Source organism: Mastigoproctus giganteus, chromosome 9, assembly GCF_048544385.1.
Source record: "Mastigoproctus giganteus isolate SK-2022 chromosome 9, ASM4854438v1, whole genome shotgun sequence".
NCBI classification, from domain to species: Eukaryota; Metazoa; Arthropoda; class Arachnida; order Uropygi; family Thelyphonidae; genus Mastigoproctus; species Mastigoproctus giganteus.
Genome location: NC_143583.1, coordinates 100,527,693 through 100,545,363, shown reverse-complemented (window position 1 = coordinate 100,545,363; position 17,671 = coordinate 100,527,693). Strand labels below are relative to the sequence as shown.

The 17,671-nt window shown below is 38.6% G+C and overlaps 1 protein-coding gene across 1 annotated transcript in view; it reads left to right on the top strand.

Annotated features, from left to right (window-relative positions):
• LOC150080593 (acetylcholine receptor subunit beta-like 1) overlaps nucleotides 1–17,671 on the top strand; it is a 186,028-nt gene that overhangs the window by 142,691 nt on the left and 25,666 nt on the right. The window contains exons 4-5 of the mRNA XM_090381681.1: nucleotides 3,513–3,622; nucleotides 6,583–7,588. Of these exons, the coding sequence (XP_090237807.1) occupies nucleotides 3,513–3,622; nucleotides 6,583–7,588 (1,116 nt within the window). The remainder of the gene's footprint in view (nucleotides 1–3,512; nucleotides 3,623–6,582; nucleotides 7,589–17,671) is intronic.

Here is a 17,671-nt window from a genome sequence, read left to right as displayed (position 1 = left end):
TTGCCTCGATATAGAGAGTGGTACAATGTCGCAGCAAAAAAACCAATACATAGTGGTCATGATAGCCTGGTTTCCCTCCTAACAGCTGTCTTAAGTGGTTAAACTGAATAAATGAATGTTTTTAATGGTTGAAGTGAATTAGCGTGTTCGTAAAACTACTGATCTTTTCAAGATCAGCACTGTTACGAACACAAATATTAAAGTTAGTAGAGATCAACTTTACTGACTCGAATGTTTAAAGCTAACCTAGTGGTTGTAAACGAACGTCCATTAAAAATTAAAGAAGGCTGGAAATAAGAAATTAAAAATTAATGGACTGGAATTAAAGAAAGGAGTTTCTCATTAGCGAAAAAGCTTGAATGCATTATTTATTCATCTGCTGAAAGCTTAGATTTTGAAACGAGAAAGAAGTCATATTTTTGAAGAATTAGTTTGCATTTTAAACTATCCAACAGATACGTGATCAAGCAATAACAAAGCGAAATGAAACATATTGAAGGAAGACTTCGTAAAAATTATGCGTTTCGCAATCTCGGATGCACGTCTAACAGGAGCTACGACTAAAGAAATGAAAGACATAACTGGTTTCTCAAAAACAACATCTCAGAGGTTCTTAATGACTGGAAAGCAAGCGGTTCTTCCACATCTCAAAACGCATAATTGTGGCACAAAAAGAATACTTTAAGAGCGAAGTCGTCGCACTTTACGCTGTACTGTACTGAAAAATAGAACATCCTTGCAGCAAATAACATCTAAATTCAACGAAACCCAGAACTTTTTTCTGGGCTTTGTTGAATATTCCATATAACTCCATTTCAAGCCGTACCATGCACAGAGAATCGAAGAAATTGGGTATTGAAAGTCGTCTGCCTATTCGGAAGCCACTTGTTTCAGAAAAAATAAATCAAACAGAAAAATCTGCTTGGAGTAGTGCCGAGAACGTCGTGATTGGACAGTGGAATAGCAAGAACCTCACGAAGCGATGGATCCTGCTTGCCTTGTTAAGACAAGCCAAACATCTGGTGGTATCATGGTATGGAAAATGTTTTGTTTTGGCACGGACTGGGTCCGTTGATACCGGTAAAAGGTTGAATGCCATCCAGGGAGCACCTGGATTATGTATCAGACCTACTGCATCCTGCAATGCAACACTTTTATCCTGAAGGTGATAGCCACTTCATGGATGTCAGTGTAACAGCGCATCATGCTAAATTCGTGCAAAAATGGCTTAGATCACATGATATGGATTCCACTATCTTCTCTGGCCCACACATTCATCTGATCTCAGTCCTATCGAGAATGTGTGGGATATGCTGGGGAGAGATATTCGGAAACTAAGCCCTCTTCAATTCTGTCACAGCTAAGCGATATTTTGCTGAAAGAAGGTTACAATTAGACCAAAAATCACTAAAACACCTTATAGAATCCATGCCATGCTGCACACTTACTGTTATTACGGTTATTCGAAACAAAAGTGCCCTAATTTGATACTGAATAAAGGTTCTTATTTTATTTATTATTTTTGGTTTTTTTTTGCACATGTAATAGTGATAAGTGCTCGCTGTGGGCCAATCTTTCACAGGACAGCGAAACAAGTGTTTTCTGATATGACGAATCTCGATTCCGTTTTCATCGCTATAGCATATTATAGTATGAATTTACAGGCCTGTTTTGAGCTATTAAAGTGTTTCTGACTGCATGACAGTATACTGTCTGGAAATAACAACAACATACGCCAGAATGGAGTGGGAATCCTAGTTGCTAAGCAAGTCTCCAAAAATGTCCTGAATTACCACTTTGCGTTATTTAATAGAATTGACAAGACGGATAACATCTCTGTTCACCACTCTTTCCAAAATACAGAACACCAGGACTTGTGGAGACTTCCAACTAATCAGTTTGATAGGCCGATTCCTAAAAATAATTCAAATCGGATACTCAGGAATTGTGAGGAGTCAATGGATGATGTGCAGTTTGGATTTAGGGTAGAACTGGGAACGAGAACACTGTTTTTTGCCCAGATCATGATGCAAAGTTATCGACATCCATCTTTGTATTAATGACTTTGAGAAGACGTTTAATCGAGTCCAGCACATCAAGCTCATCCGCGATCCTTGATTAAAAGGACATCCGAATAATTGAAAACCTTTACTGGAACCAAAGGGCATCGGTTTTAGTTGATAGCAGAAAGACAGAAAGTACTAACATTGAACGAGGAGTGAGACAAGGATGTGTATTCACCAGATACCTCCTGTTTAAGATCTACTCGGACGTCATTTTCAAGATAGCACCAGACGGAAGAAATGAGGGAATATGTCAACGGTAGAGTGATTACCAACCTTCGCTATGCAGATAACACTGTACTTCATACAACTAATATGCAGAACTTACAGATACTCGATCAATAACTAAACTATTGTTAAAAGGAAATATTTTGTATTAAGATTATATTATAATTAAGTACGAGCATATACTTTGTAAATATTAATGAATATCGTTGTGTAGCTCTACAGTAGACGAGATTATTTGTTTGGTATTTAGAAATGACCACGATGCGTTGGTGTATATAACGCCTGTAAGTTGTTTTAGGGAGGAACCATGCACTCCTCTTCCAAGACATTAAATCGGTCGTAGTGTGAAGAAAACCCATAAAACTTCTCTCCCGTCTTAATCTTACCAACCTTGGCTATCTGTGAAGGTTGGTAAGACGAAGACAAAGAAAATGTTAACATGTATTCATTACGGATGAAGCCATAAGTCCAGTTATTGTTTAGCTTTCACCAAAATAAAGCAGAATCTTCTAAAAACGTTTTTTTATTAAATATGAGAATCCTATCGGCATAAATTTATTCTTTCACTTTTGAAGGTTGATTTGGTTCTAAGTAAGCACATTTGTCAGCGGGAAAATAGCTTGTTAATAGGATGCCCTGTGCCCTCAAGTACGCCTCCTATGTTTACCGGGACGCTCATTTGCATATTATTGCACAAACATGTTCCAATATGTCCTTTCAAAATTAAACGAATGTTTACTTAAAACTATAAACTCCATCAATAATTTACATTTATGATAGCCAAGTTTCTCCGATGCATACGTCGCCAACGTTGTTATCTTGCCTCAGCAATGTCACTAAACAGCTTATCTTCATCGTAGGAAGCTCTAGAGGCCAGTTAATGAGCGTAAAAAATGCTAACATTATTTAATTAGCTGGCGATGATTCAAGAGTTTTAATTAACGGGTTAGAAATTATAGTAGATATCTTATGGTAATTATGTCAGTCTCCATTGGATCTGTCTTCTTGTTAAAAAAAAAGTTGGAGGGTAATCAACTCATCCAACGTACAATGAATATAATGAATATTCACCTGCAGGTTATTAAAGAAATGACAAATCAAGATTTAAAAGCTACTTAGAAGGAACTGGTGTTTTCGTTGTTTAACCATCTCCAGATTTTGTACCAAAATATGTTGTTGTGGGGGTAGAGTAACTTATGGTATAAACTTTATTTTAATTAGGTATGGGAAGATTACCAGCTTCGGTGGGACGAGGCCGATTACGGTGGAATATCCGTGCTTCGCCTTCCACCAGATAAAGTGTGGAAACCAGACATTGTGCTCTTCAATAAGTAAGTATATTGGCCGATGATGATACCTAGTATTAAAATTAATTTAAAGCAAATTAGATAAATCGTCTTTAACGTGATAATATACCACAATAGTTGCTTACTTGCATCAAGATGAAACGAATGAGGAATAAAAGCAACTTTTACCCATGACTAAGATTAAGTTCAACGTTTACTGCAGATACACTTCAGAAAATGTATCACAAATCTTCTTAAATATTTACCAATCATTACAATTCCCTTACAAGAAAGTTGTCTGTTTGTCGTGATGTAAGCTAGTCAAGGCGCCCTATATAAAAAGAATAAGAAAGAGAAGACAATTCAATAAGTCATCTTCATCAGTAATGAAAATCAAAGGCCATCAATGATTATAATAAAACTACATATGCTTATCTTACCTCATATGCCATCCATGTTCAAGAGGTATATAGCGAGATATTTTATCATTATGTTTCACGTACAAAATGCAGCATATATACAATGCACCCCTCTCTTAATTAGTGTAATTTAGTCTCGTATCTATCATAGTTTTAGCAGATTCTCGCCTTCTGCAGACATTAAAATTTACATTTCAGTTGATTCCTAGTTATGGAGTTAACCATATTGAAGATTTGTTTTCCGTTATTTGTCTTGATCGCTCGCATAACGACTTCAATGGTTAAGTCGTCTTCATCGTGTATGTCCAGAGCCACTGACATCCTTGGCCTGCTGTTACCAGGCCATGACAAAACGTTTTGGCAATTTCCACAGGATTGATGCCTCCTTCAAGAAGTGGCCACTGTGGTTGCCCTAAAATTTCCAGTGTTTTTTTTTACCTCTTAAGTGAGTGTCTGTATTCACTCGGTGGGTTTGGTGCAGTGGAGGGTGGGGTTATCCTCTTGCTTCTGTCAACAGTTGCATCATTCTTTAAACAGGAGACCGTGCCTCTGATTGAATGGGTGAGTTTAGGACCCTCCTTATCTATTCTGCATTTTTAATTAATTCTTTTATTTGGTAGTTTGATTTTGTAACTTTCGCTTTAATGAAAGTGGCAGTTGTCCCCACTTCCAACATTACTTGTTTCAGTCTGCAATAATTCCCTTAACTTGTAATAGTTTAGTTTTGTAAACGGTTTCTCATGCTACGGCTATATGATTGTACTAAAATGAGTTGCACGAGCGGATTCTTTTTGAAAAGCTCAGTTATATTTACGCCATTCCTTAGTAAATGTAGTTCTATATATCCATATGACAAAGTTATGAAGCTGAAAGTCTTATTTCTCACAGATTGATAATAAGTACATTCTAAGAGGACATGCTTTATTGTGAGTACAGAATGGTAAAATGAACTTGTGAGTTATCGGCTGTAAGTAGAAAGATTTATTAGCTAGATATGTTCGATGTCCTCCCAGGAAAGGCCCACCTCTTCATGTGATCCCTCCAGAAGATGGAATTCCATGCTTACGGAATATGCTTATTTGTAGCCGACTCTTACTCGTTTGGTTCTTCCAGATTTGACTCCTTCAATTAGCAATTCCTGCTGCATGATGGGTTTAAAATCAAATAAAAACATGCGTCAGTAGTAGCTTGTTTGTTCGTTATTTGGTTTTTAGGAGCATTAGCAACTAAGGCCATATTGCTCTGGGAATATGCGGTGGTCATTCCCTGACCTTTCCGCATCCTCCGTATTTGGTGGTGACGGGCTCGAACCCCGGTCTAATCAAGAAGCGTGTGCTACGCGCTGCTGCTGCTCCTTCCCACCTGGCTACGGAGGCGCCATCAGTAGTAGCAATCTGCCAGAAACGTATCCATTTTTTGAGCCATCAGTATATAATTGAAGAAAATGTGAGGCGATTGAGTTCTGATGCAATTATCATATACACAGATTTGCGAGGAAGTTCCCAGTGACGAAAGTGATTATCACAGAGGAAATTCTCCATTGGAAGTTTATCATCTTCCCCGTTTTTTTGAATAACTTAAAGAGGTGACTATTCCAACTTATCATTAGTTCCTGTAAGTTTGATTTCATTAGTCCTGTTTCCGTAGTTGATCGTCCAATGTGGACCAAAAAAGGTATGGCTAGATTGAATGGTAAGGAAGACTGCGGATTTATCTGCATAGGTGGAGCAGCAGTATTTTCCTTCTGAGATGCGGTGAAAGTTCATTTCCTCCAAATATAAGCTCTTTAATAGTCCGTAAAAGTATGCATTTACACTCGTCATAGGACTCTCTGGAATCCACTTTTTTTTTTAATTTTCATGTACCTTCATTTTTATATTTAATATTAATTCCATGGAATTCTGGTAACCAGTCGTTATATCAGTTAAACAGATACCTTTTCCACTCGACAACATACTATAACAACAGGCAAACGCGTTTATTCACGCTGTCTGATCATGTTTCACATCTACAACTTTCCATTCCTATGACAGACACCAATAGAAACATTTATATTCATGTACGTACTGCCGAAAATTGAGCCATTCTCATATTTTAGCGGTTGGATACTTCTATCAGAGAATTGTATGCATCATACCTTTTAAAACGCGTGACATGAAAATCTCAGTTGAAAGTTATGGAAAGTTATAGTACGATCGTTGATGTTTTACATTCCTCTGTAGACTGAATCTCTCATTTCCAATCAGATTCAGATTTGTAGAGTATTTATAGAACAGTTGCGTAACTGACAACTTTCAATACTTTTCAGACATCCATAAATGTTTTTAAATGTTCTGGGTACATGAACAATTATCACTTCCAAAAATCACATTTTATTCAAATTGTTAAATTATAATTTTACACTTTGAATAAAATGTGATTTTTAATGTGAGTAAAAAATGAGATTAATAATAACTTAGTTCCGATAATTATTGGGACTAGGTTATTATCGATTAACGTATACGTAGTGTAGCGTGTTCCATGATAATTCACAGATATCACACCGTTTACTGGAAAATTTATTAAAGTATTTTCATTTATGTTTAGCGCCGACGGTAACTACGAGGTTCGCTACAAATCCAATGTGTTGATCTACCCAAACGGCCTGGTGATGTGGGTACCTCCTGCCATCTACCAGAGTTCCTGCACCATCGACGTCACCTATTTCCCATTCGACCAGCAAAAGTGTGTCATGAAGTTTGGCTCGTGGACCTTCAATGGCGACCAAGTATCTCTGAATCTGTACAATGAGAACAACTGGGTTGATCTATCGGATTACTGGAAAAGCGGAACATGGGACATTGTTGAGGTGCCTGCATTTCTCAATGTCTACAACGGCACTAAGAACGAACAACCCACAGAAACTGATATCTCTTTTTACATCACAATTCGCAGAAAAACCCTCTTCTACACAGTTAACCTTATACTTCCAACAGGCCTGATCTCATTCCTGTGTATTCTTGTCTTCTATTTGCCGGCCGAAGCAGGCGAAAAAGTGACCCTGGGTATTTCCATCTTACTATCACTGGTGGTGTTCTTGCTGCTGGTGTCCAAGATCCTGCCGCCCACGTCACTAGTTCTTCCACTTATTGCCAAATATCTCCTCTTCACCTTCCTCATGAATACTATGTCCATATTGGTAACTGTGATTATCATTAATTGGAACTTCCGGGGTCCCCGAACGCACAGGATGCCCAACTGGATTCGTGTGGTGTTTTTAAAATATCTTCCTATCTTGCTCCTTATGAAGAGACCCACCAAAACAAGACTTGGATGGATGATGCAGATGCCAGGAAGAGGTATCCATTATCATTACGATGGCTCTCCGGAGCCGAAACATTGTGACCTGAGGAATAAAGTAGATGCTATAGAGTTGGCGGACATCCACCACCCCAACTGTACCGTAGTACGTAAGCCCACTTCTGAATGTGGTCCACACAGGACAGACAACGAAAACGGAGATGTGCTCTTCCTGTCTCCAGAAGCCTACAAGGCTACCGAAGCTATAGAGTTTATTGCTGAGCATATGAGAAGCGAAGATGAATACATTCAGGTAAGGAGCAGGCGTTTTTAAATTCAAAATGTCGTTCTGATAAACTTAACAATGCAATATTAAATAGGCGCTCAGACAATACCTGATAAGTACGATATTGGCAAATCTTTCAAGGTATAACTATGTGTGCTTGCTCGCGCAATTTAAATGATCAAGTTAATCTGCTCTTTATCAGCTTTCTCTCTTGTTTTAATTCATGTCAGTTAAATCTACCACTAACTGCAAATTTTAAGCATGATACAGGAATAATCCAATAACTTCTCGGGAGATTAAAATCTTCCTTAAAAGTAAGATTATAATTTATGATAGTGGAAGATTGTATTGATAAATTCATTTTGCTCAATGTATAAATTAATTTTTAGGTCGTTTTTTTTTTATTTTTTATATGAAAATGCTTCGAAATATTTATGCTATTTCCTTTGTTTTGTTCATGTGCAGTGCATTTTTATGAATGCATATGACGAATATTTATGAATTCATCTTACCGACTTGAAAGCCATTTTAGTTTGTTCATTTTGGAATCAAGATTTTCTAATTTTCATTTTGTAATATAAAATCTCTAAAACATTTTAGTACAGACTATCTTTTTACATATTTCTGAAACATTTCAGCGAATAACCTTTTTAGACCATCTCAATTTAGTAGTGCGGTTCTGAGCATTGATTCAAATCCTGTCCGACCTATTTTTGTATTGTGATTTACAGATATTTTCGATTGGTGATGTGTCCTATATAATAGTAAAAATTGGACAAGAAAAGCTCACTTTACTGTAACTATGCTTATCTTCGTCAGTACTGTGTGTATTCTGAAATCGTGAGATTTTTATAAACATGTTTCTGCATCTTCTGAGTATCCAGTATTTTGTGCTCAGGAACTTTTTCACGTAGGGGAAGTTGGTGGGGCAAAATGATTAACGGGGAAAGGAGTATTTCTTTGCGATTTTTGCTTTTAAAAATCTACCATAAGAGTTTATTATTCCTAGTTTCTTTAGAATCTCAGATATGGTATTCATTCAAATATACGCATTCACCTCAACCACAATAGCAAGGGAATTTAATGAGGCATTTCCTAGCTGCATTAGGACGAATTAAGACAGTCCAGTTATCCCTTGGCTTCACCACATTTCCCACCAAAAAGTGGAACACAAAACCTTGACTTAACTTCCACAATATGGATAAACTCTTAATTTAAAATTTTTTTTAGAATTTTACTTCTGATCATTCTTCTATCATCTTAAATATCTTAACTCCTAAACTCGGAAAGCACACCAACCAAAGTTCCTCGAAGACTGCCTTTTCCTCAAATTTCTTATAGATATGATTATAAAAATGCTAAAAATCAGTGGACCGATGGTGATCTCCCAGTAATCCCCTAATGAAACAAACATTAAAACACATCTCAAAACATCCTAGATAAATTGTGAAGGGGCTTCAAAGATCAAAACCTGCTCATAGTCTGCGCGGTAGCACAGTGGCATCGTCATCGTCCTCATCAAACTGGGTGAGAAGGCCCGGGTTCGAATCCCGTCGATTCCACGAGGAACTGTTATTGGCATTTTTCACTCTGTGGCTGAGTTAATTGGTCTCAGGTGTAGACAGCAAAGTTTTCCCTCCGGAATCGGGGGTTTTCTGTCAAGCAAAGCAGGCAAATCGACCAGAGAACGCACGCAATTTACAGACAATGCACATGGGTAGATGAAATAACTTTCCAGTGACACTAATAAATAGTTTATTTTTTATTTATTTTTTACCTTCTAATGAATCAACCCATGAATCTCGAAAAACCTTAAACCTCCATTCACAACATGCAAGCAATGACTCTTCGGGATCTTCCAGAAGCCGCTGGTCCAGATAACTCCACATGCCAAAAAGCAAGAACAATGCTCAAGGTCGAGCTAGGAGATAAGCCAATCTGCGCACTCCTATGGGAAAGCTTTCCCGTTTGAAGAGAATTTTTTCAAAGTCAGGTAATAAGGGCACTGACTATATATGCTACTTGAATTTTTTTTATTAAAAAAAACCTCGAACATAAAAGCTATCAAAACCTATAGTACTTAGTACGTTGCATGGGTTGAAGGTGATTGGGGGATGCTGGAAACTTTGCTCTGAGTGGGTTTCACCACTTCAATAAACAAAGTGACTGGGCAGATCGCACGTCTCTAATTTCGGCATCCTTCGATTCCACTGATTATTCCAGTAATTAACCATACTCTGCTTTTCTCTATCGACCTGACAAAAAAAAAAAAAAAAAAAAAGATTAATCTGTACAGTATACATCTACCAAGCAAATGTACTGCCAAGTCTGATAGATTTCCCTTATTCGTATTAAAAATATTCAGTTAATTCATAATATATCCTCCTTGCATTCATCTTTAACAGTATACTCATGTCTGCCTATACTCTTATTCTGGAAATATCATATCAGAAAGCACATTACTAAGAACAATAGACAAAAATCCAGAAAGTATATACGGGTAGGCATATCTCCATACGATGTAACATGCCAAATACTTGCTTGATGAGGAGTTGTTTTATAGCGATTGGCATCTGAGGCAATATTACACGAAGTACAAGTTCAAGAGGGTTAACAAGTGATGCGTAACCTAGAAATAGGTTAACGACGCCAAAAATATGTATAAAAGATGCCAAGTACACATAAGATTTTAATAAAACAACTATATACGATGATACATGTTTATAATTTTAAAAACTAAAATTTCCGACACTTTGTCATTGTCAGATAAATTTTTACTGACCATATATGGTTCAGTCAGATGAGTAAAAGCGCTAAAACACAAAACGGTGCCCAAATAAAATCCAAACATTGAGTTAACAGGTGTCCCATTGTTTGAATGGTGTCACAAAACTCACACAAGTGGGAGGAAAGGGGGAGAATCATCAGCCTTCGCAAATAAATGAACACTGCATTGGCTACTAACCTAGCTACCTACAATCCGCTATAAAGACCAGACCAACTATTAAAAACCTCCTTGAGATCTTCTAAAGAATCCAATATAGCCTAAACAATAAAGGATTATACTTTTCCTTGATATCAAAGCAGCATACGACAGACTCTCCGTCAACCACTTAATTCTAGAAAACCATCTTAGGATTACATGCACTATGCTCAGAGAACTACTAATTGGAAGACATTCTCATAATGCATAATAACGTTCACTTCAAGTACGCCATAAACAGCGGTGTACTTTAGGGAGGTGTTGTCTGCATTCCCTTTTTAGACGGCGCTTGACTCCATGTCGCTACATAAGAGCTTTATTTCCTATGCACCTCCGGATATTCGTCGCCTCAAGAGAAACAAGAACTCTGTGCATATCTCATAGGGTTGTCACACGCAAAATTTAAAACACCATAATATACCTCCAACTATTGGCTTAGAACTAAAAGCCCCTCGAAACTCACTCCCAGATCTTGTTTTCAAATGGAAACAAGAAAAATAGTAAAACAACATTACGATCCTCCTGGAAAGTCCCTGTTAACAGAGCCGCATATCACCACGAGTCACGGGTGGACAAGTTCTCGTATCACTTTGCAATTACAAAGAGAAAGACCCGTGCAGCCTCTGGAGAGCAAAACGTTACCTTTACTGGTGTTTCTCCCAATATATTGCATTGTTGAGGGTGAAAAGACCAATTTGGTCTTTTCATCCACTCCTCGACTTGAGTTCTTTAGCATCGAAAACTGATCACTAGGTGGTAAACACTCAGTAAACCCTTTACAGTATTAGAAAGCAACCTTTAAACCATCTTCAACTGGGCCCTCCTAGCAATCAATCATAATCAGAACCAGCATAATTACCCAGGCGAAAGTACTCAAATCAAAGTTGGACTCAAAACGTTTGGGATTGTTTCGCTTCTCGCTACCAAAGAACTGCAAAGGAAACCGAAGTGAGGCCGCTACACTTCAATTTTGACCAGCTCAGATGCCTCCAAAGGATGTTTCGTCCAACTCGAAAAAAATCTCATGAACTGACTTGGCATGGATAAAGAGAAACTTTATGCCAATAAGACGTACAAAACTGCTGTTATTCAGCAAAAGTGCCAGATAGTATTGCTCCTATGAAGATAGTGACTGCTCAGTGCCGCATATCCTGCAGACTTTAGGACTAGATGTCTTTCCATTTTACATTAATGTCATTCCTATCGCACTAGCACGTACTGCTGTACTGGAGTGATTTATACTTTAAATTGAGTAAAATAAATACATTTATTCAGAAATAATATTCCTCTCACAACATCCAGAAGGGGGAAAATTCAACTGGTCAGCGATCTCATATGTCGCAGGTTCTTCTACGTTTCTGAAGCTAAGGACTATGTTGAAGCCACAGATAATGGGATGATTACAATACAATTTTGTATTTATTAGGATATTAATTCTTCATTTCTTATACCACCCAGTTCTTGCCTTGTTGCCCACATCGCTGCGTAGGTTTTTGCTTTCGAAACGTACTCCTCTAAGCTGAATTTTTAAATCCGAAATTAGTAGGATTGTACCTTTTCTATATGGATTTAATTGAAAATTAAGTTACTGTTTTTGTTTTTTTTTATGAAACCTCAAGCACGAGCGGTATTAGAACCTATAATACTTACTACTGTGTATGGGTTGAAAGTTAAGATAAAAGATGATACTTGTTGACATTAGAGTTGAATTTCTGTAGATTGTAATTTTAAGGAAATACGTATAAAGAGAGAGGTTGGTCCAGAACAAGGAAGATAAAGAAATAAATCAGGAAGAAAAAAAATTGGATCTGCGAGTTTAAAGTTCGACAGTAAAAGGATGCTAACTTGTTACAGCACGCGTTCGGACTGGTTTGGAAGAGAGAGTGGGAATTATAGAAGCCAATGCAGAAAAACAGTGTCCATTGAGGTATCTATAGAAAAGGCATGCAGCAGAAACTGAATGTCTATGGGACAGAGTGGAGCGACTTTGTTACAGATGGGTCATTAACTAACTTAACTGTCCTCTTCTGAATATGGTCTAGAGTCTGAGAGTAGTTTTGAGGCACCGTTCCAGATGTCGAAACAATATTCCATGGTAGGGCAGATCTGCACGCAGTGAGCAGCTGTTTGGAAGAAACGTAATGCCGAGAACGAAAGAGAAACCCAGTTTGTTAGATGCAGAAGAAGCAATATTTGCGATGTGCTTATGCACGGAGAGATTAGAAGTCAGGGTAATCCCTAATAGAGATATATGATCTTGCCTAGAAATCTAAGTGTCATTGAAGATAAGCATAGGATCGGAAGAATCCTTTTTTGAGAGAGGAATTCAAGGCATATGAGGAATGGGTAGTAGATATTCGAAAAGGAAGTTGAAGCTCTTTGTGCAGGGAAAGTTTCTCAAATTTGAAAGGTGGAATTGCAAAGTGCTATCATCAGCAGAACTATGGACAGGATTTTCGGCCAATGGAAGGTCATTAATATACAAGGAGGAAAAGCGCGGGAGAAAGAACTGAACCTTGGGAAACACCATTAGTTAGAAGACAGAGCCCTCTACCATCACCTGCAGTGAGACGTCAGAGAGAAAACTGGATACCCAATTATAAAGAACAGTTGGAAAACCATGAAATGAAAGCTTATTTAGAAGACCTTTATGCCAAACACGATAAAAAAAAGTTTTGAAATGTCAAGAGAAACTGCTTGAGTGTCACCAAATGTTTCCATAGATGGGTAACATAAGCATATACACTGTGCTGCTACTTTATTAGGTACACCCCTGCTGTGCACACAAATGGTTTGTCCTACAACGTTGCAAGTCACATGACCACAGTTGTGGCAGTAAATGCAGCAGAACAACCTTTCTAGTATCAGTTAAGCGTACAAACCGTAGCAAGAATGGGGAAAATGAGTGATCTAACGGCCTTCGAACGTGGCATGGTATTAGGTGCAAGACGTGCTGGACAAAGCATCTCTGAAACGGCAGTTCTCCTGAAATTTTCACGCACCAGAGTTTCAAGGGTGTATCGAGAATGGTGCAACAAACAGAAAACATCCTCTCAATGGCACTCCTGTGGAAGAAAATCGCTTGTTGATGAGAGTAGAGTGTAGATTGTATTTAGTGTCAAGCGGCACCAGGGGTTTCCCCCATCTCCGCGTTGCTTTCATTGTAGGTGTGCCAGTTCACTGGAAGGGCCAGAGATTTAAAAGTGTGTGGATATTGTATATGTATAGTGCTATGTACCGTTGTTCTTCTGGCCATTTAGCCGCTGGACCCCTACTGAGGCCCAACGTTGTCCACACTCAGCCCCGTGGAGGCAGGCCAGGTATATCAGCATTATAATTAATTACTCTGGCAGGTCCTGCCACCTAATTTCCTGAGATTTCAGTGGCTAGGACCTTAAAAAAAAAAAAAAAAAGATTTGATCTTTCGCGTGGGGGGGGGTAAGAGTGCTAGGATTTGAAAGGCCGAAACTATTGGCAAACAGTAATTTGGACATGATTAAATTTGGACGTGTAGGGCAATCGCTTGTGTACAGATAGAGTAGGGGAGGGAGACAGAAGACTGGGGGGGGAGACAGAAATATGGAGTCAATAGGGAAGGCGACCCCAATAGGTGTCAGTGGGGCATGCCCATGCCCCACCAGAAGGAAAAATGGGGGTGGCGAGGAAGGGAGGAGACAATAGGACAGGCACCTCCCCCCCCTGCCAGGGAAGTGGAGTGGAAAGAAAGCCAGGAAAGAGTGCCCAGCTCGGTCGCCAGTTGGCGCACTGGCAGCAAATCTGCTGTTCAAGGTGGGGAAAAAGATATGGGTCCAATGAAGCAGTCGGAACCAGTTCCCCGATGTCATTCATTGGCTATGTGTCCATCCAGGTAGGTTGAGGTCAGTCACATTTATGGGTTATATACACGACCAGGGTAGTCTCGTGGAATGTCTCTTTTGCATCCCGGATGGGTCTGGTCCGTTGATCCTGTTTCCATCATCAGGAAGGGTGGTCTAGTGCTGCTTATAGTCCGGTGTTGTGGAAGTTTAATGTCTGCTACAAGGCATACTGTGCCCTTAGTTCCTGATCGCAGAACAGGTTCTTCTTCTGGCAAAGAGTTCCTGTGCAAATCTGGTGAGGTTCTTATATTCTTCGCTTGTGTCCAAGAGATGATGCTCCTGGCCTCGCGGCACGTAGGTCAATCTTGTTATTAGATTTCCACGTAGGTCCTCGTAATTTGTACATTCGTGCATGAGGTGGGTCCAGCTTTCCGATTCGCCACATGAACAGTTGGGGTCTTGGAGGAGACCCAGAGATGTTAGTTTCTCGTTGAAGGGGCCGTGACCCGTCAATAAGTAGGTGGCATATCGGCCTGGGTGAAACCATACAGGTAGTTTTGGAAAAACCTGTCTACATCAGGTATGAAGCGTCGTGTCACCTCTCCTTTGGTTGAGTCTGTCCACCTGTTTTGCCATTCCTGTTTTAAGTGTGCCAAGAGCCGAGCCTTTTCCATTTTTATATTATGTGTGGGTTCAATCGTAAAGCCCGAGTAGGTCACAGAGATTCCTTTTGATATGTAGTATGCTAGTCCGCATCTGATCACTTCGAGTACCAGGAGTAAGGATCCAGTAAGAACCTGGAGCGCCTCCGTGCTCACAGTATTGCAGGCTCGAGTTGTTTTGAGCAATATTGTTCGTTGTGTTGAGTCCAGTATGAGAGAGGTTAGAGGAGGATGGCTAGAATTGTGCAAGCAAACAGACGGGCCACAATGTCGCACATCACGTCAAAATAGAACCTTGGTGCGCAGAACAAAATATCTCAACGGACCACTAGTCGCACTTTGTCGCGAATGGGGTGCAACAACCGACGGCTACATCGCGTACCTTTGTTATTAATTTGATAATAGAGAGCTATTAAGTGCTCGATAATTCCCATATTCTATTATATTATGAAAACAACAGGATCGCCTTTATTTTAGATATAGGGAGCTTCTTTTCCAGCCAACTCTCCTAGTCCAACGCGCTAATAATTCTTTGCGAAGGCTATATCAATTTTACAAAAAATTGTGGGACATCTTTCCCACTGTCAAGAATTGTGGTGTTCAAGACCCCTCGGTCTCAACATTGAGCGCTCAAGACGTCTTGTCTTCAAACGCCATACCTCTGACAGCAATGAAACCATACCTCTGACAGCATGGATTGACATAAAATTAAAAGCTTAATAAATATGGAGCGATTATTCTCTTCGGTCCTGTAGCTTGACATTAGAATTAAAATTTAGTGGTCTAAAAAGCTTAATGGATATGGGGGTATTATTCTCTGTAGAGAATAATACCCCCATATCCATTAATTCTCTTTAATATTCTCTGTAGAGAATAATACGCAAAGCCCGAATCACTTTGGAATGGTTCCAGGAAGATGACGATGACTTTTTTTGCTGCAGTTGCCCGCTCAGTCCCTGGATCTCAATCCTATTGAACACCTTTGGGATCAGTTGGAAAGGGCTGTTCGCTGCAGACCTATACCTCCGTCGTATCTTAAGGAACTGCGTGACACACTCATGTCTGCATGGTACTCCATTCCTGCACAACGTTTGCAGAATCTTGTTCAATCCATGCCTAGACGAATCAGGCTGTTTTGAAGGTTAAAGGAGGTTCAACACGCTACTAGGTAGGTGTACCTAGTAAAGTGGCAGTACAGTGTATATCACCAATGGATCGACACTGCCAGAATCCATACGAAGGAAAAAAATATTTGATATGATCGGTGTAAGTTATAAAATTTATATGGCGAGTCAGGAAGGGTTCTGAAGCCTGCTGAAAGTAGAAAAGCCGATAATCCACTTCTTGGCCTACTCCTAATTCAACTGACGTTCTGAGCGAGAATCAGAATTATATCCTCTATCTTAAAATAGGTATTTAAGATTATCCAGTAATTCTGTTGAAGAAATAATGTTCGAAGTTGGCCTTAATGTCTTAAAAATAAATCTATTCATTAAGGGTTCCATGGTGACTAGACGCTGTTTTAATGAGTCAATTTTTTGGTACACGTTATTAGTTTTCATGCAAATAAAAGTTATTTGTAGATGTGCAGCTGTCCGGATATTAATGATAGCGCATCGTGTCTTGCATTGCAAAAATTATATTATCTTGATTATTTAGATGGCCTGCTTCTGAACTCTCCCACTATCTTCAACACGCAAAAAAAAAAAAAAAAAAATTCTTTAACGAGATTTTATAATAATGTGCAAAAATTAGCAAATAATATTTACTCATATAGCGACTTTTTATTCAACTGATCACGTCGTAATACTGTACAAGATTCTCAAAATCCGATGAATAAAATTCTAAGCAGAAGGAGATTGAGCTCACTTCAATTCTTTTATAAACATGGTAAAGGGGCTTCTTTCATTCTTATTTCAAGACGGTGGATCGAAATAAGAGCTTCGTCCTTCAAATACGTGCTCATAAATTTGGTTCAGATGGCACTGTAATCATGAAAAAGTTATGGGGAGTTGGAACACGCACAGGTAGGCATCGTGACTGCACAAGTCCACCTTCCTTTCGTAAACCAGACTATAAATGTATAATTTATAAATTCCGTTACATCGCAAGTCAAGTATAAAGATGACATACAGGGTGATTAAATCATTAAATATTAACTCTAGTATTTTAAAATTTAATGTCCAGTGAAGCAAAAGACACGACAGAGGTGTTTTTTGAAATATTAAGAAACTTGCCGGTTTTAGTTCCTTTACGTTTCCGTACTCATTTTTACTCGAAAATGTGGTCAGATTACACGTAAAGTTAACTCTTTTGCAACATATTTCACCATCATTAGTTTCAGTTTAGACGATATGTCCAGTTTCCGTTTTCTTCATTTGAAACTAGATACTTATACTCAATACCTTTTATTGGAATTCTTTGAATCCAAACAAGATGGTGAATCGAAATAAACGGTATTCTTGATTCGTAGACAACGCCATTCTGACAATAGTAGCCAACGTAAATTTACATTTATTTATATCAAAATACTTTTATTAATATTAGAAAAACATTCTTTCATGATTTGCAATTAAAATAAATAGACCTTTGTTGATGTTCTGTTATCTTTAATGCGCTTAAGTTAACCATCATCGTAATGAGTTAA